Source organism: Pelodiscus sinensis, chromosome 22 (assembly GCF_049634645.1).
Source record: "Pelodiscus sinensis isolate JC-2024 chromosome 22, ASM4963464v1, whole genome shotgun sequence".
Taxonomy (NCBI): domain Eukaryota; kingdom Metazoa; phylum Chordata; order Testudines; family Trionychidae; genus Pelodiscus; species Pelodiscus sinensis.
Window position 1 is genome coordinate 10,555,205 of NC_134732.1, and position 16,665 is coordinate 10,571,869.

The window sequence follows — 16,665 nt, forward strand, 5'->3', positions numbered from 1 at the left end:
TTGTGACTTTCCAGTTTCAGGAAGCAAGGGCTTTCAGCATTTAACAGTTTTGGGGAGGAAGGTAGCTCCTTTGATTCTTTTCTATGCATAAGAACGTTTCATCTGTTTTCTTGCAACAAGTAGAGAGTTATCCTCAAAGCCCTTTACAAACATTACTTTAAACCCCACTAACCATTGTCAGATGCCTCCACTCCCTTTTTGGTAGGGGCAGATTTCTCACGTTGGCTAAATAACTTAAGCAAGGTTATGGCCCAGCCTTTTTCCTTACTGGATTTGGTCTCTCAGCCAGGAGCTGTTTGAAAAGTCAGACTTCAGCAGGAAATGAAGTAGAGTTCACTTAATAAGAAGGGGTCCTGGATTTGAATGAAGTTATTTTCTCAGGTTGAACTTGGCAGGAGGTTTGTAAAGCAATCAGTTCATAGCCACTGTTTATGCATCTACAATCTGTCACCTTGCATAGAAGCTGATGACATTTTACCAAAGATGAATTACATGTCCCAGAATCTAGATAGACTTGTGCTGCACTGAATGATAACCTAGTCAAGGAGACTGATTAAATCTCTGCACACATCTGTGTTAAATAGAACAAACTTTTAAATCAGCCTTGGCTGTAAACTCAGAGATTCTCAGTGAGTTACTTAATAAATTAACAAACAACCTTAAACAATTAGATTGTGGGTTAAATATAAAAGCATCCTTCATGGCTACAATGAAGAATTCAGTGAATGTTATCTATCTGCTGATCTGTTGTTTCAACATGGGCTTTTTAAAAAACTCTCTAACTGCATCTCCAGCTGGTTTTTGTTTCAGGACTTTGATATTTAAGAAACTCATGACCCAAATAGGAGACAGCCCACGATGAAATATTCAGCTTGTTTGCAACACTACACAGAGCAATGCTGTGTTCCAGCCAACAACACAATCTGGTTTCCTTTGGAAGTAAATATTTTGTTCAGGCATTAAATGCATTAAAAGAATATCCAGTTTGCAAGGCGTGGCGAAGCAATGAAATGGAGTCTTGTGTGGCAGTGAGTAATTCCTAGCCTTCAAGCTTCCCTGCCTCTTGCACATTGCTGCATGTTGGCAACCAATCTGGAAATGATGATGATTTTTGTATTTGACTCAGTCCTCTGCGGTTCTTATCATTGTGGAAATCCCCGGACTAATACCTTGTGTCTGTTAGCTCTTCTGGAATTAATGCCGTCCTCATTCTCCAACCTGTAACCCTGCTTTGGGCTTTCCTCCTATTACTGTTTGCAGCTTGTTTGGAAACAGCACGGTGTGGGGGGAGCTTTATTTTTCTACTTTGAAGCACCTTTTCAGGGGAAATTAAGCAAAACAGCCCGTAGATCCCATGAGAGTTCAGGCCTCAGTTCTGTGGATGAAAACTCATCACCCTCTCCCAAATCATGGGCTGAGATAGGAGGTCTGCACTACCCAGTCTAGCAGCTGGCAAGGATGTCCCTTCCTACCTCTCCATCCTGCATCATTGTCACTCATAGGGGCAGATGATTTTAATACTGGCCAATAATGGGAATTGGAAACAATTTTCTTCACTACCAAGGCAATCTGAAGGCTTTTACCGCAGCGGGATGTATTGAGTCTTTGCTTGCTGCTTTTGTATTTCAGTAGCACTTAGGAGTACAGGCCTGGCCTCAGCCCCCATTGTTCTAGGTGCTATACAACCGAGACAGTCCCTGCATCAGAGAGCTTACAATCTCAGGGAGAGACACCTGGAGGCAGACAGACAAGGGAGTGCAAGAAACAATTAAGACAATTGTGATCTCCGTCACCTCCTTTTCCCCAATGACCTCCACACTACACAGCCAGAAGCTCAACCCCTGGGGGCTATGCAGCATTGTGGTTACTCTCATCTACCTGTTCTGCTGCATTCCTGGATTAGGGCCCAGTCTAACCAGGCACAGTCTTGGATTGGCCATGCCTGCACACTGTTGACTCATATCCAGCTTCTCATCCACTGTAACCCCCAAGTCTTTTTCTGCAGAACTACTACTTAGCTGGTTGGTCCCCAGCCTATGACAATGCTTGGGATTCTTCCATCATAAGTGCAGGACTCTACACTTGTCCTTGTTGAACCTCATCAGATTGTGGCCCAATCCTCCAATTTGTCTAAGTCACTCTGGACCCTATCTCTGCCCTCCAGTGTATCTACCTCTCCCCCTAGCTTCGTGTCATCTGCAAACTTGCTGAGGGTGCAATCCATCCCCTCATCCAGGTCATTAATAAAGATATTGAACAAAACCGGTCCTAGAACCAAACCTTGGGTCACTCCACTAGAAACTGACCATGATCCTGACACCAAGCCGTTGATCACTACCTGCTGGGCCCAGCCTTCTAGCCACCTTTCTATCCATCTTACCGTCCATTTATCCAATCCATACTCCCTTAACTTGCTGGCAAGAATGTTGGGGAGACCATATCAAAAGCCTTGCTAAAGTCAAGGTATATCACATCCACTGACTTTCCCACGTCCACCGAGCCAGTTACCTCATCATAGAAGCTAATCAGATTGGTCAGGCACGACTTGCCCTTTGTGAATCCATGCTGAGTATTCCTGATCACTTTCCTCTCTTCCAAGTGCCTCAAAATGGATTCCTTCCATGATTTTTCCAGGAACTGAGGTAAGACTGACCAGCTTATAGTTCCCTGGATCGTCCTTCTTCCCTTTTTTGAATATCCCTCGTAAGGGAGGCGTTCCTCAGGTTGGGTCTCTTATTGAACGAGGCCAAGTCCACCCTGGTTCCCACTCAATCGATAGAGTTTGTGGGAGCTCTTTTGGATGCAACAAAGGGCAGAGCCTCACTGCCCTCGGAGCACTTCATGATACTGAGGGATGCTATTCTGCAACTACAGTCGTTCCCCACCACAACAGCCTGCTGTTGCAAGAGGCTGCTGGGGCTTATGGCGGCCTGCACTTACGTGGTACGGCACGCCAGGTTCAGAATGAGACCGCTTCAACTATGGCTGCACTGGAGCTACAACCCAGCTGTTCAGCATATGGACACGGTGGTGACAGTCCCCGTGGACGTGCTGAAATCCCTCGACTGGTGGCTGTGCGAGGAAGTGGTCTGCAAAGGGATGCCATTTCTTACCTCTTCCCCGTCCATTCAGCTGGTGATGAACGCCTCCTGACACGGGCTGGGAAGCTCCAGACGCAAGGTGTGTGGGACCCCGTGGATCTCTCTCTCCATATCAATGTCAGGGAGTTGAGAGCTATTCGCCATGCCTGTGGTGTGTTCCTACTGCGGCTCCAAAACAGGTGCGTTTCAATTTTGACTGACAATATGGCTGCAATGTTTTATATAAATAGACAGGGTGGTGCTCGCTCCTATCCCCTGTGCAAGGAGGCTTTCCTTCTCTGGGAGTTTTATGTAGCTCACAATATTCACCTGGTGGCCACCTACCTCCCCTGGGCTCAGAATGAGCTGGTGGATCACCTCAGCAGGTCCTTCCAGGGGTACAAAAGGTCCAGTTGGGGAAACCCTCACCTGTGGAAAATGGAGAGGGTTACATCTGCCCTCAGAGACCAGTTTGCCACCCATGTCAACAGGAAATGTCCCTGGTTTTGCTTTCTGTACAGGCACAGCCCGGGGTCTCTGGGACATGTGTTGACGATCCTCTGGCCTCGGGGCCTTTTCCCCCCTTCCCACTGATCCCCAGAGTAATCCTCAGGGTCAGGGAATTCCAGGACTCAGTGACTCTGACAGCCCAGGCCTGGCCTCGTCAGCATTAGTTCCCAGACCTCCTCGCCCTTTCAGTGGAGTGGCCTCTGGCCCTCCCCCTGCATCTGGACCTGATCTTGCAGGAGTTCGGCAGACTCCGGCATCTGAACCTCCTCTCCCTGCACCTCATGGCATGGAAGCTCCATGGCTAATGGCCTCAGAGAGGCAGTGTTTGGTGTAGGTCCAGGCAGTCCTCTTAGAACGCTTCCAGCTCCCTACTCGGTCTTCCTACCTGGCAAAGTGGAAACCGTTTGTGATCTGGTCAGTAATAAGGGGGTCCCCCCTTTGGAGGCCCCGGTCCCAGTTATCTTAGACTACCTCCTGGGGCTCAGGCTCCAGGGCCTGACTCCTTCCTCCATGCAAGTGCACCTAGCAGCCATCTTGGCTTTCCACTCTGGCTCGGGGGGAAGGACCGTTTTCTCAGACCCCATAGTGCACTGGTTCCTCAAGGGTTTAGACAGGGCTTACCCTCAGGTGTGTGAGCCCGTGCCCTCCTGGGACCTAAATGTAATGCTCTCGAGGCTTATGGGTCCTCCCTTTGAACCACTGGCCACATGTTTCCTTCTACACCTGTTCTGGAAGGTGTCTTTCCTGGTGGCCATTACCTCAGCCAGGAAAGTATCAGAACTCAGGGCCCTAGTAGTGGACCCCCCATATACAGTCGTCTTTAAGGATAAGGTCAGGCTATGCCCCCACCCAGCTTTTTTGTCCAAGGTGGTGTCTGTCTTGCTCACCAGGATATATTTCTCCCTGTGTTTTACCCTAAGCCCCATAGCTCTGGGATGGAACAGGCTTTACACACACTTGATGTGAGGCATGCTTTAGCTTTTTATTTAGAGAAGTCCAAGCCCTTCCGCAAGTCCCCCCAACTGTTTATAGCATTAGCTGATAGGATGAAGGGTCAGCCAGTGTCGGCTCAGAGTATTTCATCCTGGATCTCAGATTGCATCAAGACATGTTGCGAGCTAGCGCGGGTTCCGGCCCTGCCCATTAGAGTGCACTCCACGAGAGCGCAAGCCTCTTCCATAGCTTTTGTGTCCCAGGTGCCCATCGTGGTGATTTGCAGGACAGCCACCTGGTCCTCAGTGCACACTTTTGCAGATCATTATACCATCACTCAGCTCGCCAGGGAGGATGCTGTTGTAGGTAGGGCTATGGCCCCAGCCCACTCAGAAGAGTCTTCATCTGTGTTCATCTCTCAGTCAAATCCTAACACAACCTCATCTCCCTTCTCTTGGCTGGTTCCACCCCAGGCAGCCATCCATCACTCTAGCCATCCAGCCTGCAGGCTGGATCCGGACTGCCAGGGTTAGTCCCTAGTGGGTCCCCACTGCTATATTTACCTGCACCTCCACTGGTACTAGCGATTGCAGCTCCCGTTGGCTGGGAATGTCAATCCACAGCCAATGAGAGCTGTGATCACCAGTACCTACAAAGGTGCAGGTAATATAGCGGCAGCGGCCTGCCAGGGACTAACCCTGCTCTAGGAGGAGGTAGCTAGGTGAAGCCATTTCCCTGACCCTTAGTCATACTTCTATCCAGTCCCAGTAGGCAGCCAGTGACTCCTCAGAGCAGTGGACACAGTGTGGAGGGCTCTGTTAGCCGTCCTCTTCTGGATCTCTCCCTTTGAGCCTGTCTCTGCCCTCTGGTCATTTTTTGGCCCCTGCAAATGTTTACATGAAGGGTTCTCTCTTCTCTGGCCTTTCCTTTGTCAGGGGGGGTGGGCCCTTTGAGAGACATCTGCAACCCACGGCCTCGGGTCGACAGACTTAGGGCTTGTCTGTGTTGACATGCTATAGCTGCACCACTTCAGTTTACACGCTACCTATGCTGATAGGAGGGCATCTCCTATCACTGTAGTTAATCCACCTCCCTGAGAGGCAATAGCTAGGTCTAGGGAAAAACCTAGTGCTGTCTGCACTCAGAGTTAGGTCAGTGTAGCTCGGTCTCTCAGGGGGTTGGATTTTTCACGCCCCTGAGGGACTCAGCTATGCCAATGTACGTTTCCAGAGTGACTCCTCCTTTCCCCTTTGGTGTTTCATTCAATACCTTTTCTTCTCTTTTTTTTCCCCACACGCCATCCCACAACGCTGGGTCTCTCCCACTCATCCCCAGTTTTGCCAGAATCCAGGCCCCAGTACTGCTGTTGAGACAGTGGGGGAAACCAGGGCTCCTGGAGCAAGTCCAGTATGTAGCCTCCAACAGCATCATGTGGGCTCAATGAGTACAGCTCTGCCAGGAACAGGGCCTCTCTCTAGTCTCCCAGGGGGTCTCTCTGAGGGAAAAAGGCAATTCAGGGACTGCTGTATGTATGGGGGTGGGGTGGATGGGCTTTTCTTGAGGGGAGAATATGGGACTGGCCTGTTAATAGATCATTGTCAGTTCCACTCTCTTTCATTTGATCAGAGGCTGTGTGTAAACTGATCACTGGACCAGTCCTGAAAACAGGATCTTCCGGGGCAGCTGCTCCCCCTAGTGCCAGGTGATCTGCACAGCCATAACATTACAGAGCCAGAGTGGTGCTTTGCAGAGGGGCTGCCTATGCTGCAGTGATTGTGCAGATCTAGCCAAGTTGATGGAAGTTGCTGTGTCTCCGCTATGCTGGACCAGGGTGGTTTTTGCCCTAGATCACCTAGATTGACCTTTGAAATGAAGCCTAACCTGAGGCTTGGTATGTACTATAAAGGAAAAATCTTCGGTCAGTCCAGCCCTCCTGTGAGAGAGAAAACCCACTCCAAAGTCACCTCTCACTTGTCAGTTCCTATGGTTTCCTGTTCCTTGCTCTCTGGTACCCAGCTGCCAGAGCTGAATCCCCAACCAGGTGGGATTGAAGCAGAACTTTTGAGGTGAAGGTGCTTCCCCTTGCTGCTTCTGTACAGAAATTGGGAGGAGTTGGGGCTGAGAGATCTAGTAACTGAACAGAAAGTAAAGGGCTAGTGCACCTGCTAACCAGATGAGTATGATGCAGCCATGTCCTCAGTCTGGCAGCTGTAGGGGAAGACACTCTGGATAAAATCTACAACATCTGTGGGTTGACAGGGTCTGAGGCAGGAGAGGCATCATGCAGGGAGTTTTAATTGAAATGAGTCAGAGTCTTCAGGGGTCTGTAGGACAGGCCTGGAAACAATCAGAGCAGGTGCCCAGACCTCCAGGACAACCTTTTCCCCTGATACAGCCCAGAGTGGCCCTCCCCTTCTCCTTGGAGGCCCAAGTACCTCCTCCATATCTATAAACTGGTCTCGGTCATTCCCATCCCAAGTTTGGATGACTTGGGCCCCAATAAGTGGAGGTGGTTCTCTTGGCTGAGGGAACCCGAATTGACAGCCTTTCCATGGTGGGGCTGAATTCTGTACAGGAAGCTGTCAGTGTCTGCAGTGAATGTGACACCACGCTTTAAATATGGAATAAGTGATCACCCATGTGACTAATTATACTGGTATAATTACACTGGTAGATTTCCCCATGTAGACAAACAAGCCCTAAAATAGAGTATTTAAAGAGCCTAAGTCACTGCTGGCTTAGTAGGTGATAATTAGGGAAGAGTTAAAGTTCAGTGCTCTGCCCCCTGGAGAAGGGACCCAGTGCCCTGCTGCAGTTCTCTTTCTAGGCAAGGGGAGGATCATAATTTCCCAGGGCTTCCTCCTTCCCTTTGGAGTTGTCTAATTGTACAAACACTGAAGAGGAAGGTTTGTTTTTTGGGGGGAAGGCTCTTTCTGTTGGAATTAGAAAGAAAACCCTTGCTAGAACCAGAGTCGTAGCTTGATGTTTGATAAAATCATCCATGGAAAGATCCATGTACCCCTGTGGATCTGAAGCCACATCCACAAACTTGCAGGGATCTACTGGTGGCGGTTACATGGTGCCCAAAGCTTTTGTGACAGACACACCCAACGCTCTGCTCTAGGGTTGCCAGGTGTCTGGTATTGAACTGGATGGTCAGGTATTTGTGCCTTCTGTCCAGTAAAGAAATTGAGAAAATACCAGACACATAAAATGTCTGGTATTTTCTGCTTTTCCTGGCTTGGTGCCCAATGTAGGGGTTGCCCAATGGTTTAACAAAAAATACCGAACACCCTGGGGGGAGACCAAAGTTGTTGGGGGGAAAAAAAGGGTGCTGTGCCTTTAAATGGCCCCACTCTCCTCATTCGCCCACCCCACTAGACACGCAGGTGCATATTGTCCCTGTCAGGCTTCCGTCTGAGGGAAATAGGAAATATTGGACACTTCACATGTCCGGTATTTTCTGTTTTTTTTACTGGACGGGGAGACCTGAATAACGGACAGTCTGGGCGAAAACTGGACACCTGGCAACCCTGGGGATGGGGGGAGTGACCCACCAATTAAAGGGGCTGCGACTGCATTTTGGTGGCCCGATGTGCTTTTTTTTTTTTTTTTGGTCAACAAAAAATTCCCGGTGCTTTTTTTGGGAGGGGAGGGGGTCCGGCCCTGGTTGCCTGCTAAACCATCTGGCAACCCTATTCTGCCCAGCACTGTCTCCAGAGTCTTGGAAAAAGATACGCCTACATCCCCCATGATGCTCTGGGAGAGGCGCCACGTGGCGCGTACATCTCCTATGATGCCCTGGGAGAGGTGCCGCGTGGAGCCTACATCTCCCATGATGCCTTGGGAAGGCGTTCCTTAGAGCCTGCATCCCCCATAATGCAATTGTGCCAAGACAACACCCGGGATGCTACGAGATCTAAGTGCTGGTCACTGATTGGCTTGGGTCTCCCGGAAGTAGCTGAGCCGGCTGGGGGGGGGGCTGCGGTGGAGAAAGTGGCCGCGCTCGGTGGGGACCATGGTGAGTGGGGGGGATGGTGAGTCCCGTCTGCCCCCCGGGAGAGGAGCTTGGTATGAACTGGTTCCCTCTCAGCTGAGCGGCAGCGGGCACGGGGAGGGGCGCGAAGGGGTTAATTCCGCCCGGTCCGATGGGGGAGGGGCGCGAAGGGGTTAATTCCGCCCGGTCCGATGGGGGAGGGGCGCGAAGGGGTTAAACCCCCCCCCACACACACACCCCGGTCCGATGGGGGAGGAGCGCGAAGGGGTTAACCCCCCCCAAACACACACACCCCGGTCCGATGGGGGAGGGGCGCGAAGGGGTTAACACCCTCCCCCCCCACACACACACCCCGGTCCGATGGGGCCGGGCGAGCATGAGTGTGGAGTAGACTGAGGCTGGCTCCCCCCTGGGGCCTTCCCCGGGGCTACGGGTGCTGGGCTGCTGGAGCTGCAGCGTTGATGGGAAGCTGTAAAACCCAAGCCCTGGGCACTTCGGACCCAGACGCTCCCATGTGCTGGCTTAGCCGGTGTCCAGACTAGGTTCCCACCCTGGCAGTTGCATTCCGCTTGCGCACCATGGAACCAGCCCCTTCCATGCCCTTCACCCACTGGCTCCTGTCCCCGTCACTTCTTGCCTTTAAAAGCAAAGTTTTATAATGCAGAATGACATCCATGTTCCACCCCAGAGGCGGCTGCCTTTTAGTGATGAAGTACATTGGGATTCTCATAGGTGAACGTGTTGTTGATCAAATCAGATGATTATATTGGCCTCACAATGAAGCTGTGTTAATGTTATGTTGAGGAATTTAAGCATACATGCAAGATGTTAAGATTCTCAAAATAAGTTGAATTCAGGAGTGTGTTGGCCAGCCAGGTTGTAATTACATGAATTAGAATTGGGCCAGGATAGGTAAGTGAACATTCCTAATATTTCAGCAAGTGCCTTGGCTCATTAGTAATCTCAGGAGTTTGGTTTTCTGTATATCTTTAAAAAAAGATATTCCCAGTAGCACAGTGCCTCTTTACACCCTTCTGGATCAAAGTCAGTGCTGATTGTAGTGAATCCTCACCCACCACTTGTGACAGCTTCTTGGGTTTTCCTACAACAAGGGTTTTCAAACTTCATGGCACCATGACCCACTTCTGACAACAAAAAATACTGCACAACCCTAGGATCAGGGACTAGGGACGTTAAATATTGGTTAACTGAATAGTCGATTAACCTCATGAATTCTTATCCGTTAGTCAACTGTTCTATAATAGAACAAGGTCTGCAGCCAGTGCGCTCTGTTCCCACTCCTGACGAGTCCCCTGCCACTCCGTGCTGCTGCCTCTGTTTAAAAACCAGCTCCCCTTGCAGACCGGCTGCTTGTCACCCCCCACAGTGTGCAGCAGCCCCTATCTGGGGGGAGGAGGGAGGCTGAGCTCCTAGACCCCACGTGAGCTGGAACTGAGCCAGGCTGTTTGCCCATCTGGTTCCTAATACACCTCAAATGTAGAGCTGCAGCAGGAATAGGTGCCATACCTGGTGTGAATCAGGACTGAGTTGGACTACTGGCCATCCTGCTAAAAAATTTGCTGGCAAAGGAGAGGGGGGGAAATGAGTGTAGTCTATAGCATTTTGCTTATCAGTTAGTTGGTTAATCTACTACTATTACATCCCTAGTGGGGACTGATGCCTGAATCTTCCTGAGCCCAACTGCCCTGGGTGGGAGGGCCAAAGCCAAGCCTCCAATGCCCTAGGCTGAAGGGAGGGGGACAAAGCTCAAGCCTCAGGCAGGGAGCTGTAATCTGAGAACTACTGCCCAAGGTTGAAGCTCTTGGGTTTCTGCTGCAGCTCTGGGTGGTGGGGCTGGTGCGTTGGTTTGGGCCCCAGCAAGTCAAAGCCAGTCCTGTTGACCTAATTAAAACCAGGTCATAACCCACAGTCTGAGAACTGCTGTCCTAGAAGGTCTCCTAACTGACTTGCTCTGACTCTACTTAGCTTGAGGTTTCTAGGATCATAGCACAGGGGGACATCGTTGCAAGCTCTGTGGATGAGTAACGGCTTCAATACAAGTGAGTGGATCACACCTTGGTGAGCATCTCACAAAGCATAAGAAATTGTCTCTATTTCAGAGCAAGAGGGGATGAGTTTTATCAATGAGGCATTTAAGGCAAATTATTTGTCCAAGTATTTTTTCTTTGTTGGCTTTTGTTTCAAAACTACATCTTCATGGCCAGGAGTTGAGGCTTTGTTTACACTGGAAAGTTTAAAGCACAGCCGCAGCAGCACTTGAATGCCGCAGTGTGGTCACTACAAGTGTGCTGGGACAGAGGTCTCCCAGCTCTCTAGGTAGACCACCTTCACCAGAGGAGTAATTAACTGCTCTGGGAGCATGGCTTCTAGCACTGTAGCTAAGTTTACAGCATTGTAAGGTGCTGTGTTCAGGGGGTTGTTTTTTCACACCCGTGAGCCAGAAAGTTGAAGTGCGGTAAAGTGGCAGTGTAGACTTAGCCTGAGTAAATACTGCAACATAGAAAGGACACCTATACGTTTATCATATATTTGTGCTACCATAATACATAGGACTGCTTGTTATGGACCAGACCCCATTGTACTAGGTGCTGTAATATTCACTTGTATTTTAAATGTCATTGTGCCATTTGTACTCTCTATAATTCAGTTGGAGGAGCTGAATTGTTTTGACTTGTTACTTTTGTATTCCAGGCCACAGCAATGGACCAGCTGGTCGGATTTGGCTTGGTAGCCTTTAGCCTTGTTCTTTTTGTTTACTACACCATCTGGATTATTATACTGGTATGGATTCCTGCATGCACTCTGGTTATTGCAGTCTCAATGGCTTCACTGTTGTGTTTCTTTTAGACTTTTGTTAGACCTGTTTGTCTAGCTTTATGCTCACTGTAAAACCGTTACTATAAACTCCTTCTTGCTCACTCATCCCTTCAAACACTTGATCTTCTGAACCTTGACCAAAGCTGAACCCCAAAGAATTATCTGTATCAGTGTGCTTTGATGGGGTAGGTGTGGTGATCTGAATAAAGTTATAACTGCAGTGTTCCACCCCTTTGAACCTTCACCCAAAACTCAAACTCAGAATAATTCTGGGGTTTTCAAAAAAGTCTCCTTAGTGTTCACTTCCATGCTGTGGGCAGAACAGTCTTGCTCTTGCTACATTTCAAAGGCAAAAGTGCCACCAGTTCCCCGCTGCACCCCTGTCCCCTCTTCCCATGGAGATTGTGCTGGGGGGAACCAGGTTTTAAGCCGGTTCCCCCCAGCACCGTATCCTGCTCCCCACCCCTTGCTGACTCTCTCTGATAGCGGCAGCAAGGGGGGAGGGGAAGCTACTAGTTGAGTCACTAGTCAACTATCCGATAAGGATTTGCTTATCGGATGGTCTACTAGTAGACTAGTTGCTTACATCCCTGGTTGGTATGTTCCTGTTATTTCTAGTGAGTGTGTTGGTACAGGTTGCACCTCTGAAAACCAGCATTCTCTGGTCCCGCAATATCTGTGGTCCAGCAAGACAGCAGATGCTCCTGGACCAGAGAGCTCGGGAGCTTAATGGAAAGAGGGCCAGCAGCCCCCCGGGGACAATGGGACCAGAGGACCCCACAGCAGTGCTGGGCCAGGAACTAAAGAATCCTGGCAGCCTGCGGCAGTGCGGAACCAGGCACTGGGGAATTTTAGTCGCCCGCAGCAGCGCGCGGTTGAGGGCTGGAGAAGCCTGGCTCCCTGTGGCAGCATGGAGCTGGAGAGCCCTGACAGCCAGCAGCTGTGCGGGGTCAGGAACCAGAGAAGTCCAGCTGCTGGTTGCAGCGCAGGGCTGGGGAAATGTGACCGCATGTGCCAGCGCCAGAAAACCCTGGCCACCAAAGGCAGCCTGGGGCTGGTGCCGGCAGCAGCAAAGAGGGTAGATGGGGCCAGCTAACTCGGGGCTCATGGAAGGGCAGACTTCCCCTGGTCCAGCAAATTCTGTCGATCCCCTGCCAGACCAGGAGGTCCAACCTGTACCAAGATGTCTCCTAATGAGGTGTTCTGTTACCATCCTTCTGGACTGTGTTAATGGCTGGTGCCTACTTTCTCTTAGATATGAGTGTTTCTGCAATATCAGTCCTGTTCTTGTCAAGTTCTGTGAGCAGGGCCTGCCACTTGCTCACAACTTAACTTTGCTTGACCATTGTTGCCTAGGCCCCACACCAAGCCTTTGATGGGCTACGTTTTAGGCCCTCTTCTTATTACACATGTCTCATCTGTTTCCTGATTCTCAAGGGAAGTGGCAGAAATGAAATGCGATGAGAGTCCATTCTTGTGGGGTCTTCCGCCCACAGGAAGCAGGAAGAATAGGAAATCTTCTAGAAAAGCATCCTATTTTTTTTAAGCTTTTTGAGTCCGTTTCTCAGACTCGGGAGATTTGTTAAAGCTTTAGATTGGCTTCTGAATCCCTGGTAGCTTCCACTTCCAGCTCTGAACGTTTTGGGTTCCCCCTCTAAATTAAAAAATTGATTGTTCTGCTATTACAAACCCTATTTTGAAGGGGTTGGCAATAAAGATGTTAAATTTCTATTAATTAACAAATGGAATAGTCGATGGGATTTCCATCGACTGTTCGAATAATTGATAAGAAGTTCCATGTTCTGCCTTTGAACTCCCTGCTGGCCCCCAGCTCCACGCCACATTCCAACTTTGAAATGTACAAGAGCCCTACTGGGGACTCTTGTACATTTCAAAGTTGGCTGCCGCTGCACCCTGGCCCCCTCTCATGGAGCTGGGGGGAATGGGCTTTTAAGCCGGCTCCCTCCAGCACCCTTTTCATTCTCCCCCCCTTGCTGCCTCTTTGTGATAGAGGCAGCAAGGAGGGAAGTGATTAGTAGACTAATGTGCTGCCTATCCAATGAGTTTTTGCTTATCAGATGGTCAACTAGTCGATTAGTCGCTTACGTCCCTAGTTGGCAATCTACAGCACGTGTGCCATAAGTGGTATGTGAGCCAATTTTAAGTGGCACATGGGGCAGGAGCTCAGTCCTGCCCCTCCTCCCCTGCGCAGCCTCAAGAGCCCTCCCACTTCCCTGCAGCAGGTTAGGCTGGGGGGGGTGAAGGCAGTGCTGGAGCTCCTCTGAGGCCAACCTGGGATCGTGTGGCTGCAGCAGCAGTACCTCCGGCTTCCGACCGCCCCAGAGGTGCCACTGCTAGAGGAGAAGCTAATGGCAGAGGAGAGGGAGGATTGTAGGGTGAGACAGGCTGTATGGGCAGCGAGAACTTTGTGATGCCGGTGTCAGAGGGAAGCGGTGGGTGTTCAATCTTGACTGTAGTTCTGCTCCTTGGAGTAATGATGCGCTCGTGTCTCTGCTTATACCAGTGGGGATGTTGATGGTTTATTACTGCTTCGGGGAGACTGTTCTTTGTCCCTCTGCCCGTGGAAATGGAACGTCAGTCTGTGGGTTGGAGGAGGATTGTCTGTCGCACCCTATAGTAATGGTGCTCTGCAGCTGCATAACAGTCTGGATAAAGTTTAACCTTGTGCCAACACTGACCTGCACAAGGCCCAAGTGAGGTGGGCCGTCCCTGAACTTCAGTCCTCCCTGTTCCTTCCCCTCACCCCAGGGGTCTGGAGCACTGGAGGAGTGAGGTGTCTCAGTTGGGGGCCACATCAGTGAGGGTTGGGGAGTTCGGAGGAGTTTTTTTGCTTCTCACTTGTGTGGTCCCCAGCTGATTTTCCTGTGGGTCAGTGACCCCTGTCCCAAAAAAGGTTCCCCACCCTTGCCATAAATAAAGGAAACATTGAAACCTTTTGTGTTGAACATATTTTACTTTATTTAAAATGAAGTTTGATAAACTAACATGAGAGAGTTAAAACGCTTAATCTGTTTAATAATTTAAGTAAAACTGTTCTCCCTAGCTGCAGCTGGTTCAGAAAATATGGTCACTGTACCCCAGCACACAGATCCGTGAATAAGTTAAAACTTGGCATGCCAATTCTGAAAGGTTGCCAACCCTTGCTATATTGTTTGTACACTCTCTGAGTGCTCTATAAAGATTTATGGGAAGCAGTAGGCGTAAAGTGTTCTGCGGTGTTTATCTACACCTGCAACATCTCTGTGGAGTAAATATTATCATGACTCTCCAAGAAAGGGATGCGATATCCTCCTGGGGGATAAGTCATTTGTTCAGTCCCAGGCAGTGAGGAAGTGTGAATTAGAACCTGAGTCTTTTACCCCATATGCATAAGCCACTAGATAGCGGCACTTCTGTCCTTTCAAGGTGTCACATGCTTGCTACGCTACCATGGACTGTTGCACTTGTTCAGCTGCCTTTCACTTACTGCATTGTCTGTCTGCAGCGGTAGCTCAAGTACCTACTGCTCTCTAGTTCTCGTTTCTTGGGGTTAGTTTTCAAGCCTCAGGTTAATCATAGCTCTTGAGGTCGACTGTCCTGGCATTACAGCCACAAAGCTCTGGGTGCTGGAGAGTTGTCTTTGTATTGCCCAACTTAGTGGTGCCCTTCACTTTTGTTTCCTGCAGCCCTTTATTGACAGTGATCATGGGATTCACAAATTCTTTTTGCCCCGGGAGTATTCGGTGACCATTCCTGTGATCGCAGGGCTCCTTCTGGTGCTGTGTGTAGGTGAGTCACATTTCTATCTTATTCTAATCTCTTTAAAGGTTGGACACCCATGTTCCATCTTATTTGGCACAGTGAACTGCCAGTATTTAAGGCTCGTGTGTTGTGAGCTTCCTCACAACAGTGCCCTGCCTGTGACTGTGGGCTCCTGCACATTGGAAATCTCTCTCTTCTGTGATGCGGTTCCGTTTCTCACGGCAGTGTGTTTAAAAAGCTACAGCAGCTACGGGTTTTATGTTTTACTCAGTCTCTCCCTCTTTCCCGTATTAGGGATTTTTGTAGTGATTGTGATGTGGAAGAACAGGAAACCTGCAAAGAAATTAGATTGAGGACAGCAGAATGGGAGAGGCGGGGAGAAGGTGCCTGCCTGCAGCATCTCAACAGGGACGAGATATTTATCTGCAGAAACAAGAGACACTCTGCTCTCGGACTCTGTTACGTGCTTGAAAGAACGTTGGACCTCACTGCGCCTTCTTTCCATGACTCCTGAGACTTGTATCCAGCTACAGTTTAGTGCTCAAAGGGAAGTGAAACTGTCTGACCCACAGAACTTCTCTAGCGAGAGACCAGAACACCAGCCCTTATGAACCTGGACCAAGATAGGGATAATCCCAGCAAACTGATGCATGTGGTTTTGGACTCCACAGTCTTTGTGACATTGTTCTGGCACCAGGCAGTGCTACTGAGCAAAGGGCCCAGACTTCAGTGACGTTCCTGCTCTGCAGCAGGCACCTTTTTTAGTTCTGTTGGTTTGTTTCTGTCATTTTTAAACAGGTTACTGGAGGGGGAGAGGTGTTAATGGATCCAGCATGTGAAAAAACAAGATCATGGATAAAATAAAATGCTCTTCTTGAAGGATCAAAGACAGGTGAGGGAGGGAGCCCCCTGTCCCCATTTACCTACTAGAGGGGTGGTGAACCATCAGCATTACTACCAAGGGTGTCACATTCCACGTGCTCTTATGCATGCTTATGCTTTCTCTCTCTGTCTGAGATCGGGGAATGTGGCCTCTGGATCTTGCATTGCATGTTCTGGGGAAGCCACAAGCTCTGTATCCTCCTTACCGGCTCTCAGTGCTGAGGAGGTAATAGAGAGGTGAGGTTCTCTGCTGTTGTACAGAAGATGTTCCATTGTTCTCGATGCTGTTCCATTATCCGCCGTGTGTGCTGAATGGGACTAGAGAAGAAAGTCACATTCTGCTAGACAGTGCCTGAGAATGGAGGGGAGAGATGCTCAGATGCTGTCCTGATAAATGTGGTCTAATGAAGCCACTGGCTTTGCTTGATACTTATGAGTAACTTTCCACATTCCTAGTGGCCATAGGGCTGTGAGGAAGAAGAGGATGCCCGTTGGGCAAGGCTGAAGTCACAGGATGTTTTCACTCTTTAGTATGGTGTCTGTTAATAGGTGAAGAACTGGAGTCTCTCTCAAAATATCTGCGGTGTCTCTGACTGTTCTTCCTCCTCTTTGTGGGTGGAGGGTTGGGAGAAATGACACTAGAGCAATGAATCAGAACACACA

At 49.6% G+C, this 16,665-nt stretch overlaps 1 protein-coding gene across 1 annotated transcript; it reads left to right on the top strand.

Moving 5' to 3' along the window:
• The first annotated feature begins 8,405 nt into the window (after positions 1–8,405).
• On the top strand, positions 8,406–16,579 carry DPM2 (dolichyl-phosphate mannosyltransferase subunit 2, regulatory). Its single transcript, XM_006136330.4, has 4 exons — positions 8,406–8,544; positions 11,233–11,322; positions 15,045–15,147; positions 15,415–16,579. The coding sequence occupies exons 1-4, from the start codon at positions 8,542–8,544 to the stop codon at positions 15,471–15,473; spliced, it is 255 nt and encodes an 84-aa protein (XP_006136392.1). The 5' UTR covers positions 8,406–8,541; the 3' UTR covers positions 15,474–16,579.
• The last annotated feature ends 86 nt before the right edge of the window (positions 16,580–16,665 follow it).